This window comes from Sus scrofa, chromosome 1 (genome assembly GCF_000003025.6).
Source record: "Sus scrofa isolate TJ Tabasco breed Duroc chromosome 1, Sscrofa11.1, whole genome shotgun sequence".
NCBI lineage: Eukaryota > Metazoa > Chordata > Mammalia > Artiodactyla > Suidae > Sus > Sus scrofa.
This window is the reverse complement of record NC_010443.5, coordinates 115,802,000-115,821,359: the sequence shown is the minus strand read 5'-3', so window position 1 is coordinate 115,821,359 and position 19,360 is coordinate 115,802,000. Positions and strand designations below refer to the sequence as shown.

Genomic DNA, 19,360 nt, shown 5'->3' with positions numbered 1-19,360 from the left:
AAAGATCATGGACATGTAGGACAGATTTTTTGTGTTTGCTGAGGGGAGAGGGAGAGAGTGGGATGGATTATTAGTCTGAGGTTAGTAGATGAAAACTCTTGCATTTGGAGTGGATGGGCAATGAAGTCCTGCTGTATGGGAGAGGGAACTATATATCTAATCACTTGCGATGGATCAGGATGGAGGATTACGTGAGAAAAAGAATGTATATGTACGTATGACTGGGTTACTTTTTATAGCAGAATTGACAGAACACTGTAAATCAATCATAATAAAAAATTTTAAAAACCCATTGTTGTAGTTTTTCCTATGTTTTGATTTATTTATTGCCCTCTGCCATCCCTCTACTAACTCCTCACATCCTTCATGTCATCCTTAAGAACTTTACAGGAAGCCTTTTATTCATCAACTTTTCTCCACTGCCCCTCTGCCCTCAGACATCCCTCCTTTCATCCAAAAGAACTCTAGAGAAATCCTTTTATTCAGTAATCCTGTCCTTTACTATACAAGCTATCAGAGAAACTTAGAGATTCTAAGTTAAACTCCCAAGTATCAGCATATTACTCATCAACGATAAAACAAATCAGTGTAACCAAGGACAGTACTTAAGCTCCTAATACATCTGCATACCTGATATATACACATAATACTTACTTATACTCATCATAGACTTCCTGTTTGGGCAGTGAAGTCTCAGGATGCTCCTCTAGGGTATTCCGAATCCAAGAAAAGGCATGCATTTGCTGTGCCCGACTAGATGACATGGCATTCTGATCACTAATCATAAAACAAAAACATGTTTTAGCTGAACTAGACAGCAATTCACTGACAATTTTTGAGCCAGGCCTAAATGTTGCACTAAAAGATCATGTATAAACCCATTATAAATGACCAAACCAAACTCAGGACATAAGGTATAAGCCCAGTTATCTAAACGCAAATTGTCCAGCTGTGGTTCTGGGCCACTTTCTACAGCTCTTGTCTGGCAGAATTTATTACCCTGTTCCATCCCCTGCCATGGCCTCTAAACTGGCTGAGATGATGGAGTACTGAAAACATAAGGTATTTGTTTTCACCAAAATTACCTCTAAGGAGATATCTACTCACCTGCCTGTTCATTTGCTTAAAACTTAACAAATTATCAAACTTTAAAAATGACAGTTATTGAAAAAATTGCCTTTTTTTTGGTTTGTTTGGGGTTTTTTTTGGCTATGCATGGGGTATATGAAAGTTCCTAGGCCAGGGATAAAACCTATACCACCACAGCAACCCAAGCCTCAACAGTGACAGTGCTGGATCCTTAACTTGCTGTGCCACAAGAGAACTCTTTTTGTTTGTTTTTGCTTAGTTTTGTTTTGGGAAAAAACTATTTATTATCTATTTGCTTAGCAATCTCAAGTAACTACCCTGAAACCTTAGTAGCAAACTCTCATGCTCCAGAATGGAATTCACACTGGAGAGATCCTGAAAGGCCAAATCTCCCTCGATGGTTTTTCTGTAACTGAGCTTGCTCTCCAGGTCAACACCACCCCTAAACATCATCAATTTTTATTTTATGACAGTGTCATTTATAAATTAATTCCATGAAATTGACACCCAAGATAGTGTGAGGGAAACTCCTCACTCAATTCTAACATTCACCTCAGCTATAAAAGCAAATAATTATTATTTCCAAAGAAATTACTGAGCAATTTCTAGCATAGAAAATTATTAAAATGGTTACAAAATTTGATCCAAGGGGAAAAAGGTAAAAGCAACATTTTTTGTTCCATTTCTTTTAATACACACTTTTAAAGCAATAGAATATTAAGAATAACTTATGTAAATGAAATGAATTCTGAAAAATACTTAAAGGGTAAAGAAACTCTTAAGAATAGAATGCATGAATCAACAACCTCTCTATAGTTTCTAAATGAGACTATTAAATATTTTTACTAATGAAAACAGAATAATAACCCCAAGCACTTAAAACATCATATATGTAACATAAATTCATGTTCCAAACAGGCAATTCACTTCTCTTTTCTTCCTTTTTTTTAGGGCCGCACCTGCAGCACATGGTAGTTCCCAGGCTAGGGGTCGAACTGGAGCTGCAGCTGCTGACCCATGCCACAGCCACAGCCATGAGGGATCTGAGATGTTGTCTGCAACTTACACCACAGCTCCTGGCAACATGGATCCTTAGTCACTGAGTGAGGCCAGGGATTGAACCAGCATCCTCATGGATACTAGCTGGGTTTATTACCACTGAGCCAAAAGGGAACTCCCACTTTTCTTTTTTAATGTTCTGTGATCTGCTTACCTGAAAGTACCTAAAATACTTTTGCATTTTATTGCTCATAATTGTTATATTTATTCTTTGGTTTTCTGTTCAAAGTCTCCAGCATTGCATAAATATTTTGATCTGTTTATAAAATATAGCTCAATTTTATTTTATAGCATTTACCCACGTACACAAATGAATTATCAAAAGCTATGGGTATACACGTATTCAAATATGATTAAAGACTAAACAGATCTACTGTTTTACCATTCAGTCCTCTGATAATTTTAGGAATAGTGCAAAATAATAAAAATCACAACATAGATGTATAAACACTGTAATCAAGGCAAAGACAAGAAGAAATATACCTTTTCTCTCCATTGCTGAGACCAGAAGGCAGCTGAAGGTAGAGGTAGAGTTTCTCTAAGTCTGTAAACTTCTCAACTTCTTGCTGGTTAAAAAGGATTAAAAAGAAAGATCATTAAAAAAATTGTTTTTCCCTCGACAAAATTTACTAACACTTCCATAAAAGTACTGTTTAAATTAAAACCAGATGGAATTAATCACCTGCCAAAGAAAACAAAATCTAGGCCTTTTGTCTTCACTAAAATAATACCATCAACTTGTTTGACACATTTATTGCATATGAAAGGTTGACGAATAAGAGAAAATTGTACTTTGCTATTAATTCTTATATTCTAGGTATAAATATGATCATAGATCAATGCTGAGACAAAAACATTTCATTTCAAATCACATTTAAAGAAGGGTTGTACAATATTACAGGAAATGTACTAGACTGGGATTTAAGAGATTATTAGTCTTAGCCTAACCATTTAACTGGTTACAGGGCTTTCATGCTCTGGTAGATTTTCCTTATCTTTAGAAATGTAATGAATGAGATGATTTCTAGGATCTTTTTCTAACTCTCAAAAACCAAGAACATGTGACTGATGATGCTGTTGTTATCTGGGGAGTGGAACTGAAGTTTAAAAATATAGCTATCCCTCCACATCTATGGGGAGTTGGTTTCAGGAACTGCCCACAGATAACAAAAGCTGTGGATGCGTAAATTCTTGAATTAAAACGGTGCCTGGGAGTTCCCTGGTAGCCTAATGGTTAAGGACTCTGCATTTTCACTGCTACAGCTCAGGTTACTGTTTGATCCCTGGCCTGAAAACTTCCTCATACCATGAGCATGACCAAAAAATAAATAAAATGTTTGTATAGTCAGACTTCCTTATCTGCAGGTGCCTCCATAACTGAGGAATCTTATTCAGTCCTGGGTTAGTTGAATCTGGGAATGCAGAACCCACGGATTCAGAGGGCCAAGTGTATTGAAGTACAAGCAACAATCCTTTCCACACTATGCAGTTGCATAGTGTTGCATAGTGTTGCATAGTGTTGCAAGAATTTTTTGATCTGCAACATTGGCTGCTATCTGAAGAAACTACTTTGAGGATTATCATTACTGTTCTTCAACTACGTCATTTTGTCTCTAAGTGTACCCTTTAAAATAATTTCTTTCCCAACTGAGTTTGCCACAGGATAGCTTTAATTAAATGTGCCACAAATCTTACTGCAGTAAAAACATCATAATAAAATTCTGGTAGCCTAATTCATAACAACTGAATTGCACTGCATTGAAAATGTGGACATACTACTGGCATTATTGGTGGCAGAATTTATTCTTACATGATAAAATAAAGCACAGCTTAAACACAGATCCAATTTTTACAAAAAGCTTAAAGTGATATAATTTAACTATTCTTAGTCTCACCAGAATTCATTCACAGAATAGTTTAATCTTAGAAGTTATCCACAGAATGATTTAATCTATTAATCACATGCAATTAACTCCCCTATCCACACTGTTTTCATTCCACAGTCATGGAGTATTTTCCAATTAGTCCTTGCTCTAATACCCAATAGATTTACCAGCAATATCCTGAATAACTCTCCCCTCAACAACCAAAAATCCCCACACATAGATACTTCCTTTCCCAACTGTTACTTAACATCTTCTTTTCTCTAGTTTCCCAGTGTTCAGTTTTGGAGTCTGCTTAATTTTGTTCCTCTTGGTGTATTTCATTCTAGTCTCTTATTTAGCCCTGTTAACAGCTTCCCCATGTTCTTCCAGTATCTTTATTTTGCCCAGCCACCACATTAGTAAGGTCTTTAGTTTTCTTTTAACAATGAAAGAGAATTCATCTACTCATTTATTCACTAGTTTTATTTTCTGCAATGTTCTATGATGGCTTATGATAACTATGAATTTACACTGTGTGTCACAACCTATACAAAGACTGGAAATAGATGAACAGCACAACAACATTCTCTGTCTTTAAGGAACCTTCCATGATTTCTCAATTACTGAAATTGTCTAATTACATGTGTTCCCTGCCTCTAACCCTTCCCAAAATTTAATTTATCTTAAATATAGTTCCTAAAATACCTCTTGTTCCTATTAAATCCAAAATAGATTATTTTACCCCCTCCAAAAAAAACAAAAAAATCATGAGTATCATTATGGGCAAAGTTTAAGAAAATGCAACACAAAACATCATTTTTTTTGGATAAAGAAATGTGAGATTATCTATCTCTCCCTCCCTCCATCAGTGGAATATTATTCAGTCATAGAAGAGAATCTTGCTTTTTATGCCAACATGGATGGTCCTTGAAGGCACTAAGCTAAGTGAAGTAAGTCAGAGAAAAAAATAAACACCATACGATTTCTCCTATATGTGGCATCTAAAAACAACAACAACAAAACAAACAAATAAATGAACACCTTGAGCTCATGGATACAGTGAAGCCTGGTGGTGACCTGAAGTGAGGGGTGGGAAAAATGGGTGAAAACTTCCTGTTATAAAATGAGTAAGTCATGGGGATATAATGTACAGCATGGTGACTGTATATAATAATACTCTATTGCATATATGAAAGTAGCTAGGACAGTAAGTCTTGAAAGTTGTCTTCATAAGAGAAAAAAAAATTTTTGTAGCTATGTATGGTGATTGATGTTAACTAGATTTATTGTGGTGATCATTTTGCAATACAGGCATACTCAAGGTTCAGTTCCAGAACACTGGAATAAAATGGACATTGCAATAAAGGGAGACACACACATTTTTTTGTTTTCTAGTGCATATGAAAGTTATCTTTACCCTATAAATGTAGGCTATCAAGCATGCAATAGTACTGTGTCTTAAAAAAATGTACATACCTTAATTAAAAAACATTTTGTTGCCAAAAAATGCTAACCATCACTTGGCAATTTAGGCTTACCACAAACCTTCAATTTATTAAAAAAAAATACATTATCTGAAAAACACAATGAAGTGCAGTGAAACAAGGCATGCTTGTATATACAAATACTGAATTACTGTGCTGTACACTTGAAACTAATATAATGGTTATGTCAATTATACCTCATTTAAAAAAAATCCACATCACTTTTGATGACTAAGCATTAAAAAACCTCATACTGTTGGAGAAACTTTGGATTCAATAGCCTTTAATTTTTTATGTGTTCTAGAGCAGAGAGGAGAAATTCCAGAAGGAATTCAGAAGATAATCCAAATTAGGATAAAGTACAAAAGCAATAACTTAAATGATGTCAGAAAAAGTTTAGAAAAAGATCAAATTCACTGCCTCACCCTCATTTTTTGACTTTCAAACAATGAAAACTTATTACTGACAATTACTATTTCATTATGTGGGACTCAACACACAGAAGAAAAAATCTGGAGTGTTTAAGCAAAGGGGAACGAAATGACTCAAGTGTGTAGTGACGGCATTCTAGTCAAGCAAGGCTGAGTTCACCATGAGAATTTTTGGGTTTGGATATACTTGTCATTTTCAGCTCATCACTGGCTTCCAAAACAATGATCAGTGGTGTAGAAGACCTTAACCTTACTTGATATCAATGCAAGAATAGCATGTGGCAAATATGTTAAACATCAGATTATTTGATATACTTTGTAAAAGCATAAATGTCAAGAATAAAAGTTTTCTGTTCTGTGTGAATTCATTGGCTGTCAAAAAATATGTTTGGTTGGATTTATGAAATGAAGGACAAAGTTGTTTTATTCTTAGAACATTAGAAAAAAGACCACCTGCATAAATTTTTAAAAATTATAATTTTTAAATTCATCCATAAAAAGGAATGAAGTATTGATACATGCTGCAACATGGATGAACCCTGAAAACATCATGTTAAGGGAAAGCAGCCAGACACAAAAAGTCACATACCAAATGCTTTCACTTTTACCAAATGACCAGAACAGTCAAACAAAACAGAGAGAAAGTCATGTGGTTATCAAGGACTGGGAGAGAGGAGTAATGGGTTTCTTTTTGGGCTGATGAAATGTTTTAGAATGGGGTAGAGGTGGTGCTCACATAACACTGTGAATATACTAAATATCACAAATAGGAATTTTTTTTTTTCTTTTTATGGCTGCACCTGCAGCATATGGAAGTTCCAGGACCAGGGATTGAATCCGAGCTACAGCTGTGACCCTCACTACAGTTGCAGCAATGCTGGATCCTTAAGACCACTGCACCACAGTGGGAACTCCAAAATTACAATTTATAATTGAGCATGACACATTTGGTAGACATATCTGAATATCTAACCTGAAACTTCAAATGACAAACATCAACATCCCTGTTCATTGGGCTTAAAAGTCTTCATTTTCTTGAGCTGAAGATTTTAAATTCTCAAAGCAAAGTTACTGAAAATGTTTTCAAGTTTAAGGGGAACCTCAAGTATTTTTCATGTTATCATTTGAGTTTAATATAATGGCTATCAAATTTTATTATGCATCAGTATCACTCGGAGAGCTGGTTAAAGATTACAGAGTTTCTGATTTGGTAGGTCTGGAACAGACACCTTGAGAACCTGGATTTCTAAAAAGTTCCCAGGGATGCTGATACTGAAGTCAGAAGATGACACCTGAAGAACCACTGTTCAAGGAACTGCACATTTCAAAGTGGGGATATTTATCATATAGTCTGTATACCAATCTATTGCTTAAAAGTGCTGCTAATATCTTCTATCTGTTGATTGTATTTGCATTTTGTTTTTGGAGTCTTGCCATGCAGAGATGTTTTTAATTCCCAGGCAATCAAATATATCAATTTTTTCATCTATAATCTGTGCTTCTTCTATCTTGTTTTTATTTGTTTGTTTGTTTGTTTTTGTCTTTTTGTCTTTTGTCTTTTTGTTGTTGTTGTTGTTGTTGCTATTTCTTGGGCTGCTCCCGCGGCATATGGAGGTTCCTAGGCTAGGGGTCAAATCGGAGCTGTAGCCACCGGCCTACGCCAGAGCCACAGCAACGCGGGATCCGAGCCGCGTCTGCAACCTACACCACAGCTCACGGCAACGCCGGATCCTTAACCCACTGAGCAAGGCCAGGGATAGAACTCGCAACCTCATGGTTCCTAGTCGGATTCGTTAACCACTGAGCCACGACGGAAACTCCAATAAAGCAGTTTTGATGGAGCTTTTAAAAATCTGAGGTAAAAGACAAGTCTCCTATTTATGAATAGCTAATAAGGATAAAGGACCTATATACCACAGATGAATAAAACAGCTGCTACTTGAGCTTGACTGGTGGACTTTTCAAATCTAATCTGTCTAAAAACGTTGAATAGCAGTAACATATAGAATACAGAATTAGAAGGCCTGGATCTGAGTTCTAGATTTGTCACTCATTAGCTCTATCAAATTAGGCAAGATGAATATAAATTTTCAAGTTTGTGAAATAGTGATAAAATGCCCATAAATTTTTTGTGAGGATTAAAAGAAATGTATAAAATTTACCCGTGATAAGTATTATTATTACACAAATATTATTTTGAAATATATAACTGCTTAAAGTCAGATTTTGACAAAAGAGCTTATCATTCAAATTCTATCAACAAGTATAGAATCTTTTATTTGGAAAAGCAAGGTATCTTAAGAAAGTCAGGAAATATTTAGCCTGGTGACCTCCACTTAAGGTTCCTAGATTTTTTTGTGTGTCTTTTTGCCATTTCTTGGGCCGCTCCCACGGCATATGGAGGTTCTCAGGCTAGGCGTCGAATCGGAGCTCTAGCCGCCAGCCTAGGCCAGAGCCACAGCAACACAGGATCCGAGCCGCGTCTGCAACCTACCCCACAGCTCATGACAACGCTGGATCGTTAACCCACTGAGCAAGGGCAGGGATCGAACCTGCAACCTCATGGTTCCTAGTCGGATTCGTTAACCACTGCGCCACGACGGGAACTCCTCCTAGATTTTTTTATATGTGAGTGTCAGACGGCCATAAGTTATTGAACACAATGCTCCACTAGCACAGACTTTCCTCAGGGTAAGAGAGAAAAATACAGATACTATTCCCTTGTGAGTCATCAAGATAAAATCTAAGTTAGAAAATATTTCTGACAACAATTGTGATACTAGAAAGAAAGAAATCAAAGCAGAGTATGTCAGAAATAAAAACTTTTCCTAGGTTGGACTTAGAAAAAAATGTGTAACTCTCCACTTATCTTCTGTCATTAAAAAAATACCTAAGACAATATTCTATATTTCAAAAACCAAGTTAATTTTTAGTGTCTACTTGTCTGCTCAGGACATCTGCCTCCAAAGTGTCAGAACATACCAGATGAATTGCAGAGAACCAGGTAGAATTTTTCATCGTCTTATTACTAGAACTTGAAAACCTTCGAGCAATGGTAAAGAAGTACATTCCCACTATTTATTGGCATAGAACACAGTTATAATGTAGTCTGAATGGAGAGATCTGCTCCTGTTTTTAGGAGTCATCTTGAATCAGGTTTAGTTTACAATTTCTCAAACATTAATAAAAAAAGTTTTCTCCTGTTTGAAATGAATTTCTCTGCAATGATATGCTTCTTGTGAGACTTTCCTGTTAGGTGTTATTCAGAATTTTTTTTTAAAAACAGGACCACAAAGCTGGGGAAGGGTTGACAGTTTTAAGATAGTCACAGTAAAGACTTATTAATTAAGAAGCTTTCATGCAAATCCTTGATGGATCATATCTTTATTTTCAGAAGAAACAGAAATTCTCCTGTTGAGATGTATGAACAATTTTCAAGGAACTAGTTAGGCTGATAATGATGGGTTCCTGATAGAAGATGACCAACCAGGGAGTCATGCCCATAATTAGTTCTTAAAATTTTACTTTTCAAACCAGAAAAAGGTTTTAAAGGAAGTGTTAGTTTAAATTTGTATTTAGAACAGTTATCTTTAAATCCAGAAACTTATTCTCCAGTTTGACTGCTTCTTTAGTAAAGTTACCATGTATGGAGGGAAAATATATTCAATGACAGGATACTCATACTTCAATTTGTCTGCTTTTGATTTTGTAAACTACAAAAACAAAATGAAAAATCAAATGTGAAAAAATTCTAATTTTTTTCCTCTGGTAAGAGACACTGATTTAGGAGCACAGTCACTAAATAAAAGGACCTTCTTCACCAGCATCACCGACAGAGGGACTGAAGGGGGAAGCAGAACCTTATTCTATAGCCTTTTTTTTAACTTATGGAAACAATCAACATACCTGATATTATATTCTCTCAGGCCCAGCAGTTGTGAAAGCTGTCCTTCCACAGGATTGAATAAGGAAGATAGAGAAAAAGGTCAAGGTATAAGGACTCTATTTTTCAATGTATTTTGCTTAGAGAGTTCTAAATTTTAAGCCATTTTCAGTTTCCTAACTGGCTATGACAACCATGTGGTAATTTTTATAAATGTGCTCTAAAATATAGTCTGACCTTTTGGGGGCTTAACAAAAAAAGGAAGCTCAATCTCTGAAACTGAAATAATGAATAACATGGTGGCAAGTATCATGGCTACATAAATGCCCAAATGACTAAAAACGAAATGAAATGCTGAGACAACGGCATATTGCTAGGGTTTGAATAGGCAGAGGGTATATAAACCTACAGATTTGAGTCTCTTTGAAAAAGGAGTCAAATGAGAACCATCTTTAGGGGGAATATTCTGCCCATAGTTAAATCCTACAAAAAGTAAGCATCATGAAGTGATCATGTAGTATTTCTCTGGCTCATTCAAGGTGAGGCAAAAATTATCATCAATGTTTCCATATGATGTCTGAAAAGACTCTAGAGTTCTACCAGTGGTTGGGAATAAGCCTGGGGGCACAAGCAAGAAGGATATGGTTTAGGTCTTTCTAGTCACTGTTTTTAACTTTCTTTTTCTTTTCTTTCTTTTTATTATGTTTTCCCCTAAAAATGGATTCACCCTACAAAGTTACAGCCTCAACAAAGGCGCAGGCCATGAAGAGGAAAAGTAAGTTCATTAATTCCTGTTTCTGCTCTTAGTAACCTTTCCTTCTTTTTCTCTTAGTTTACTTTTCTTAGTATGAAATAACTTAAAATGAATAGAAAAACTGGAATACTATAAATAATTTATTTGTTTTCTATCAGAACTGATTTTTTTGTGTATTATGTCATTCTTTAAATACAAAGATACTAAGGAAAACTGAATTTCTTTCAGGTAATAGGTGAGACATTGCCATTGTATTCTTCCTTATTTCTTTTTGTGACAATAAAATGAATTTGAAAGCTAGGTGACAATGGTTAGAGAGTTCTTTTCAATTATGAAAGAAAAAAGTTAACAAGAACTCATGATTTGGGCCTGGGTGGCAATTTAATCCACCTGAGTTCCTAACAGGAGAAAACCAAAAACATAAGTATATTGTTCTCCCATACTAAGGGATAAAATAACTCATGTACTTAAGGCAGATAAAAAATAAAGGGTTCAAATTCCTCTAAATGGATGGCATGGCTTTAAGCAGAAGGTTTCTTTTTATGATATTCAAAAATGAAACAAAACAAAACTAGATATTTAAATCCAGCCCCTTTGTCAGCATGCACCCCTGCCCCCAAACCCCTGCCGAGGCAAGTAAAATTTCTTCTCATTTTCTCTCCACCGAGTAACTGAAAGGAAAAGGATTCTGGGCCAGATCTTTACTAACTAACCCCAGTGCTACATCACAAGATAAATCCTATCTTCTACTGTAACAATGAGACTTTTTCAACTATTATGTTTTTTGTGGGTTTTTTTTGTTTGCTTTAGGGCTGCACCAGCAGCATATTGAAGTTTCCAGGTTAGGGATCGAATTGGAGCTACAGCCACCAGCCTACACCACAGCCACAGCAACGCTGGATCCTTAACCCACTGAGTGATGCCTGGGATCGAACTGGCATCCTTATGAATACTCCCCTGGTTCAGTACCTATGAGTCACTATGCGAACTCCAAGACTGTATGTATTTTAATGAGATACTCCAAACAAAATTTTTAGTTTCAGTAAGACTGGATCAGGAAGTTGACCTTGGTCATCATTTAGTATTCATTATAGCAAGGATCTGAGGTGAGAAAGCATGCCTTCTTCCATAAAGGAGGAAAGGGGGGAAACAAGTCTTTTCAAATTATATACACCTCATACATGCCCCTTCAATAAAATCCATGGCTGGAGGGCAGCAGGAGAGGTGTGCCTCTTCTTAAAAATTATTCCTTGAGTGAGTTACTCAAATTTATTTCTGAGAGTGTGCCATCCATTTTATCAAGTCCCACCCTAATAATATTAGTCTGGTTCTCAGGAAGCAGACATCCTACACTCTTGTTTCATGTATTTTAGTTCTCATTCAGCCACTTTTGCAGTAGGCACATTAAAAGAATTGACTTCTAACTTAAAACATTAACTATACGATAGATTTGAAAAGCTAAAAAAATTAAATGAGATTATATTCATTCATTCATTCATCAGGTACTGAAAGCCAACTATACTTTAGGCATGTAGACCTTACATTTTAGTACCAGGGAGACAGATGATAAAATTTAAAAGTAAAAAATATTTGTTATATGATAATGATAAATGCTATACAAAAAAGAATTGATAGGGGGTACAATTTAAACTAGAGCTGTCAGGGAAGGTTTCATTAGAAAGTAAAGTGGCAAATCAATAGGAAAGAATCTCAAAAGAGTTATCATGAATTATTCTTTGTTCTATCCTACTTTTTATTTCTGTTGACTGGCTGCTATAGTGGCAAGGCAGGGCAAGAAGTAACAGAAGTCCACACAATTAAGAGACAAAAATATAGGCAGTCTTCCCACTCTCTGTCCTCATATGTATTATTACGGTTCCCTCAACCCTGTAAAGAATAGCACTCAGAAATTCTTACCCCAAAAGAATCTTAACACCGGAGTCACAAGCTCAAAGGCCAGGCATGTAATGCAAATGATTAAAGTAGACTACAAGTAAGAAAGACATTTATGTTGAGGGACTAAGAAAATTGGAGAATACCTGTCATGTAGAAATAAGGACTCAGGGTCCTAATTTTTCAGAGAAGCCAGGTACCTATTTTTTCTGTGAACTTTCCCAAAAATTTAAAATTTCAAATTCAAAGGCAACCAATTTGAAACTCTAAAAATGTTACTGTGGGCCAACCAAAACACCTCTGTGGGAGTTGATCTAGTCTGTGGATCTCTAGTTTGGTTCCTCTGATCTACAGAGTCAAAGGTTGATTTTTCCCAGGGCCATGAGGACTAGAATGCTTGATTTGCTGGACCAACCCTGCTTGCTATTACCATCTACTCCATATCTGAGCAACCAAATGTTTTAAAATCCAGGATCTCTGGAGTATACAGTTCTAATGAATAAGATGCTGTAAGTCAAGAAGAAATGATAACAGAAAGGTTATATACAAGTAAATATTTTCTACTGCAATGTTCCAGATATGACCCTGAATGTAGTTACTGTTAAACTTTCATATAGATATCCATGACAAATGAATAGACCTGCTGCAGACTGCTTCCCCTGCCTGTTTCTAACCAACTTAGAACTATGCTAAATAGGATTTTTTTAGATGGAATATTTAGTACCTCTGTTGATTCTCTTCTCAGGTTTTAGCTTTTATAATAGTCAACTCATGTGTGCCCAGAAAGTTGGTTCTTAAGACTTAACTAATAATAGACTCTGGTGTCCATTACAGAAGAAAAATTTTATAGAACCTAGACTATTAATTTTTGCAAGATTCTGCCTTGACTATTAAACTGGTTATGATCAGCTTTACAAATATATAGTGACATATATCAGCTTTAAAAATATATAATGACACATATCTAAAATTGTAACAACTCATGAGATATTTAAAGACTTGTTAATTATTAAAAATGAGTAAAAATCAACTGTTTTATTGCAAAAATATGAAAATATTAACAAAAACTTTATTTACAATTATGCTACAAATATTTTCGTTTGTCTCTACTGATAAGCAGGCAAAATACTAGGCTTTAAAAATAGGAGATAGAATTTTGTATTTTTCACTTCTAGTATATCTCAGTGCCATAGTCGTCACAATTGTAATCAATTTAAATTGTAAAGTCATTTTAGCTATTTTGTCTTAGTGAGCATATTATATTTTTAAATGGCATTCAAGCAACCTGCCTGCAAAAAGGAGACTGCATTTCAATTAATGACTACTATAATTCAGTAAGATTATGGGGCCAGTTTTTTCTTTCCATATATATTTTCAAAGTAGATAATAACTTTCAGGAACATTTCTTAATTATAAGAACAAGTGAAATTTTTAAAAATTCATATACAATAACTTTATATTTCAGACACTTTAAAAATGTTATATATATCTCAGTTTTTAAGTCTGGGCTCTGGAGTCAGATTATCTGGATTAAAAGCCTAATTCTATTAGCAAGTTTTATGACCTTGAGTAAATTATTTAACCTGTCTAAGCCTGTATCTTCATTTGTAAAACTGGAATAACAGATTAATGTCACAGGCAAATTAAGAGGACTGAATGATAAAATATGTAAAGCACTTGTCTGACACATGATAATACTCAATAAATGCTAATAATAACAAGTACAAAGAAACCCTCTGTTTAGGGGATATTATATGCATATTATACATTCTTTTTGATAATTACTATTTGTGGATAATCATTCAGCAAATATTTCCTGAGTGTCTTTCATGTACAAGACACTGTGCTAGGCAGTAGAGATAGAAAGACTGTAAGACACAGTCCTTACTACCAAAAGCTGATTTTGGGGGAAGAAAGCAAATTAATCTGAGGATTAGTATGTTATAAAGTAAGAGCTTCAATTCTGTAAAGTACATGAGAACAGGGGACTTTAACATGAGAAGGTATGGCAGATAGGCTGGACTCATACATTTTCTTGCTAACTAGCTTCTTTGTCGTCTTCTGGTATAGAGGCTAGAAAACAAAATATTCTATAGCCTAGTTTTCCTTGCAAATGATATTAACCCGGAGGTTGAAGTTGCTGAAGAAAGCCCTTTTGCCCTTCCTCCCCGGGAGAAAGCCCTTTTGCCCTTCCTCCCTACTTCCTGCCTTAGCATTTGGACAGAAGACATGGAAGTGCAGCAGCCATCAATGATGTGACAGGACAAACGACAGCAAAAATGAAAAATCCTAGAATTCCAGTGGCACTGCTGAGTTACTGCACAACTTTGGACTTAAGAGATGACACCAACTCTTATTTCTTTAACCATCAATAGTTGGAGTTTTCTGTCATCTGCAGCTCAATGCATTCCTACTAGATATAGATAGACAGCTTTCCAAAAAGGTTTCTGAGCCAAGTTCGAAATGAGTAGGAATTATTCAAGTGAAGGTATCTGAGGACACAACTGGCAGAGGAAACAGCATCTACAAAGGTCTGGTGGGAGAGGGAGCATGAATTGTTGATACTGGGAGCTTATCTACAATATGCACCTTCTGGCTTTTTGAACCACTTTAGCCAGATGATTCCCAACTTCTCTATCTTCTAGTCTCTTGTTGGAGGGATTCAATACTCTCCCATCAGTGGTTTCACAGGGGAAGAATTCAATCTTAAAAGGTAAGTTCTATGACAATGAACATCAAAAGTGATCCCTGACTAATGATTAGACTTTAGAAACATAAATTTGTGGCAATTAAGTCAGTTAGATCCGTATTAACAATTTACACATACAACAGCTTCAACTGAAGCTGCAATGTGTGCTTATGATGTGCCATAGCATATAGCACATAGTATACAGTATTTATACTACAAGCACACCTTGTTTTACTGAGATTCCCAACTGAAGCTGCCATGTGTGCTTATGATGTGCCATAGCATACAGCACATAGTATATAGTATTTACACTATAAGCACACCTTGTTTTACTGAGCTTCCCTTTATAGCATTTTGCAGATATTCTGGGTTTTTTACAAATGGAAGGTGTGTGGCATCCCTTTGTTAAGCAACACTTTTCCTGCCTTATTTGCTTGCTTCATATCTGTATTTTGATTTTGCTAATTCTCACAGTATTTCAAGCTTTTACATCATTCTTTTTTTTTTTTTTTTTTTTTGTCCTTCTGTCTTTTTGAGGCCCGCACCCGCGGCATATGGAGATTCCCAGGCTAGGGGTCTAATCCGAGATGTAGCCACTGGCCTACACCACAGCTCACAGCAACGCCGGATCATTAACCCGCTGAGCAAGGCCAGGGATGAAACCCGCAACCTCATGGTTCCTAGTCAGATTCATTTCTGCTGAGCCACGACGGGAACTCCTTTTTCATCACTCTTATAAATTTATTAGTGATCTGTGATCAGTGATCTCTGATGTTGCTACTATGACTAGCTGAAGGTTCAGATGACTGTTACCATTTTTAGCAATAAAGTATTTTTTAATTAAGGTATGTACAGTTTTTTTAGACATAATGCTTTGCACACTTAATAGTCTACAGCATAGTGTAAAGATAATTTTTTTTTTTTTTTTTTGTCTTTTTGCTATTTCTTGGGCTGCTCCCGTGGCATATGGAGGTTCCCAGGCTAGGGGTCAAATCGGAGCATATGGAGGTTCCCAGGCTAGGGGTCAAATCGGAGCTGTAGCCTCCGGCCTACGCCAGAGCCACAGCAATGCGGGATCTGAGCCGTGTCTGCAACCTACACCACAGCTCACGGCAACGCTGGATCCTTAACCCACTGAGCAAGGCCAGGGATAGAACTCGCAACCTCATGGTTCCTAGTCGGATTCGTTAACCACTGCGCCACGACGGGAACTCCAAGATAATTGTTATATGCACTGGTAAACCAAAAAATCTGTGTGACTCGCTTTATTGTGATAGTCACTTTACTGCTGTGGTCTAGAACCAAATCCACAATGTCTCTAAGGTATGCCTGTAAGAAGTACTATTGTTACCTCATTTAATATCCATGACAACTTGGTAGGTTAGGTATTATTATTATCACCTCTTTTATGCAACTAAAATAGGTTAAAATTGTCCAAAATCAGACAATAATGGTTGGGGCAAAGATTCAAACACATGACTGCTAATTCTGTAGCCTCAGCTCAGAGCCATTCTATTATATTGCCAGTTTCCCTTAGTTTCTGACCTATTTATCCCACTTTACTTGCTTAAATCCTTCCTGAGTCTGTGCAATAAAGTTCTAGCTCCCCATCTGTACTCTGGCAATGAGTGGGGGAAGTGGTGGTTTGGGCTGGTTATCTTTTTACAGGTTAATGTGAGAGGAAGGGAAATACCTAAGGTGAGTAGAAAAGGGGGAGAGGGAAGAACCCTAGGAAAAAAAAATTTCTTTCCCTCTAAAGGAATGAGACAAATTTCTATTTTTAAGGACAAACTGTGAAGTAATTTCAAATAGATTCAAATATTTTAACAAGTACATGGTTTCTTGTTAAAAGGTCTCAACTTAAGGTGGTAACACTTCTTTATATTTTAAGCTGCAATATTCTTAATAATCGATTTGTTAGCCTATACTCATTCATTCATTTAACAAATATTTATTGATCAACCTCATGTGTCTTTTGGCATACTCCAATGAATATGTTCCTACACTCAAGAAGCTATGGACAAATAAAAATTCTAATTATGACTATCATAGATGTGATTACATAACACAAATAGAGGTAAGCCCAGGATATTAGAGGACCAAGGATGTATCAAACTCAGAGCTGGGAAATCACAGGCGGCTTTCCACAGCGGGTGATAACTTACTGCAAACTGCAGATGAATTTTACTGCAAACAGCAGCCTCCTTGGTAGTGCATGCAGCCTGTCGCCTGTATAGGTTGCCTTAAGAGACCTTGGAGACTGCCCTTTCCAGCAGACATTCATGACTGGCATGCTGTCCCCAGTCTAGACTCTAGACAAGTATGTGCAGTGCCTTTGGAAAGTCCAAAGGCACGATGGCCAGGGCACACATTAGCCAAGTCATAATGTCCATCTATGCCAAGCTGCAAAACAAGAAGCATGAGATTGAGGCCCTATTCAGGGCCAAATTCAAGTTCCCTGGTTGCCAGAAGTGGGGAATTTCTAAGAAGTGGGGATTTACTTATTTCAATGTAGATGAATTTGAAAGCATGTGCCAGAAAAGTGGCTTATCCTGGAAGACTGTGGGGTCAAGTATGTCCCTAATTACAGCCCCCCTGGACAAATGGCGGGCCCTGCACTCATGAGAGCCTTGGCGGCACTGTGCCCTCCTTAATGCCCACCAATAAATCCTACTTTCCTGTCCAAAAAAAAAAAAAGACTCATGAGATGAATCTTAAAATATAATTCAGTATGGCCAAAATAAATAAATAAATAAATAAAAGGGAGAGGATAATCTAGACCAGAGTTTTTCAACTTTAACATTACTGACAATTTGGGGCTGATAAGTCTCTTATAAGGTGATGAATTGTGGTTTGAGGGACGTTTAAACAGCATACATGTCCTCTACCCACTCAATGCTGGTAACACATTGAGTGTGAAAAACAAAAATGTCCCTACATGTTGTCAAATGTTCCCTGGAGGGGGCAAAACTACCTCCACTTGAGAATTACTGTTCTAGATCTGCACTATCCAAAAAGGTTGCCACTAGCCACTTGTGGCTATTAAATTTAAAAATAATTTAAAAAAATAATAATAATTGAAATAAAGTAAAATTAAAAGTTTGGTTCCTCAGTCACATTAGCCACATTTCAAGTGCTTAATAAATAGTTACATGTGTCTAATATGTGAAGTGGCCACCATATTGAACAGTGCATATACAGAACATTTCTACCACCATACAATGTTCTAATGGCATTGCTGTTCCAGACAGAGAGCATATACATTCTCTTCTCTTATTCTATAATTGTTCATTACAGCTTATTGATAGTCTTTGGAGGGAGCAGAGAAAGATGAGGTTAAACAAGAAAAGTAAAGCCTAAGTATGAAGGCTCTTCAGTCCCTTAGACAGAATAGGGAGCCAGTAAAAGGTCTTAAGGAGGGTGTAAAATAAAGAGAGTCACGTTTTATAAAGATGACTGCGATGATGCTGAAGAATGGAATGAAAGTGGGGAGATGAGAGGCAGGAAAATAGCTGCAGTATTTCCAACAAGTACGATGATCTAGATTAATGGAGTAGCAGTAGAGATAAACAAAATGGCATAGGATAGGAAGTGATAGGACTTGGTGACTGACTAGATGTGGGCAGATAAGAAAGAGGATAAAAATAAGAATAACTATCAGGTATTTAGGTTGGATATGTGAGTATATTCACTAAGAATGATGGCCCTCCAAGATGTTCATGTCCTAATCCTCTAATCCCTAGAACCCGTGAATCTATTACCTTACATGGTAAAAGAGACTTTGCAGCTGTGATTAAATCAATGACTTTGAGATAGGGACATTATCCTGGATTAGGTAGTAGGCCCAATGAAGTAAGTGTCCTAATAAAAGGGAAGCTGAGAGCGTCTGACTACAAAAAAGAGACACACCAGAATGACAGTGTAAGAAAGACTCGAGCAGCCACTGCTGGCCTTAAAGATGCAGCCATTTAAAAGCTATAAAAGACAAAAGAATCAGATTCTCACCTAGAGCCTCCAAAAGAACTGAGCCCTCCTGACACCTTCATCTCATCTTAATGAGACCACTGTAAGACTACTGACCTATAGAACTATAAGGTAATAAATCTGTGTTGTTTTAAGCCTCCAAGCTTATGATGACTGTTACAGTAGCAACAGAAACAAATACAAACAGGTTCAGAATGTGGGATATGATATAGTAAGACTAGTTCTGGAA

At 36.4% G+C, this 19,360-nt stretch overlaps 1 protein-coding gene across 5 annotated transcripts in view; it reads right to left on the bottom strand.

Moving 5' to 3' along the window:
- RFX7 (regulatory factor X7) overlaps window positions 1-19,360 on the bottom strand; it is a 139,785-nt gene that overhangs the window by 50,592 nt on the left and 69,833 nt on the right. For all 5 annotated transcript variants that reach the window (XM_021094836.1, XM_021094830.1, XM_021094844.1 and 2 more), the window contains 2 exons: window positions 2,632-2,714; window positions 655-777 (listed from right to left, as the gene is read on the bottom strand). In XM_021094836.1, the coding sequence (XP_020950495.1) occupies window positions 655-777; window positions 2,632-2,714 (206 nt within the window). The remainder of the gene's footprint in view (window positions 1-654; window positions 778-2,631; window positions 2,715-19,360) is intronic.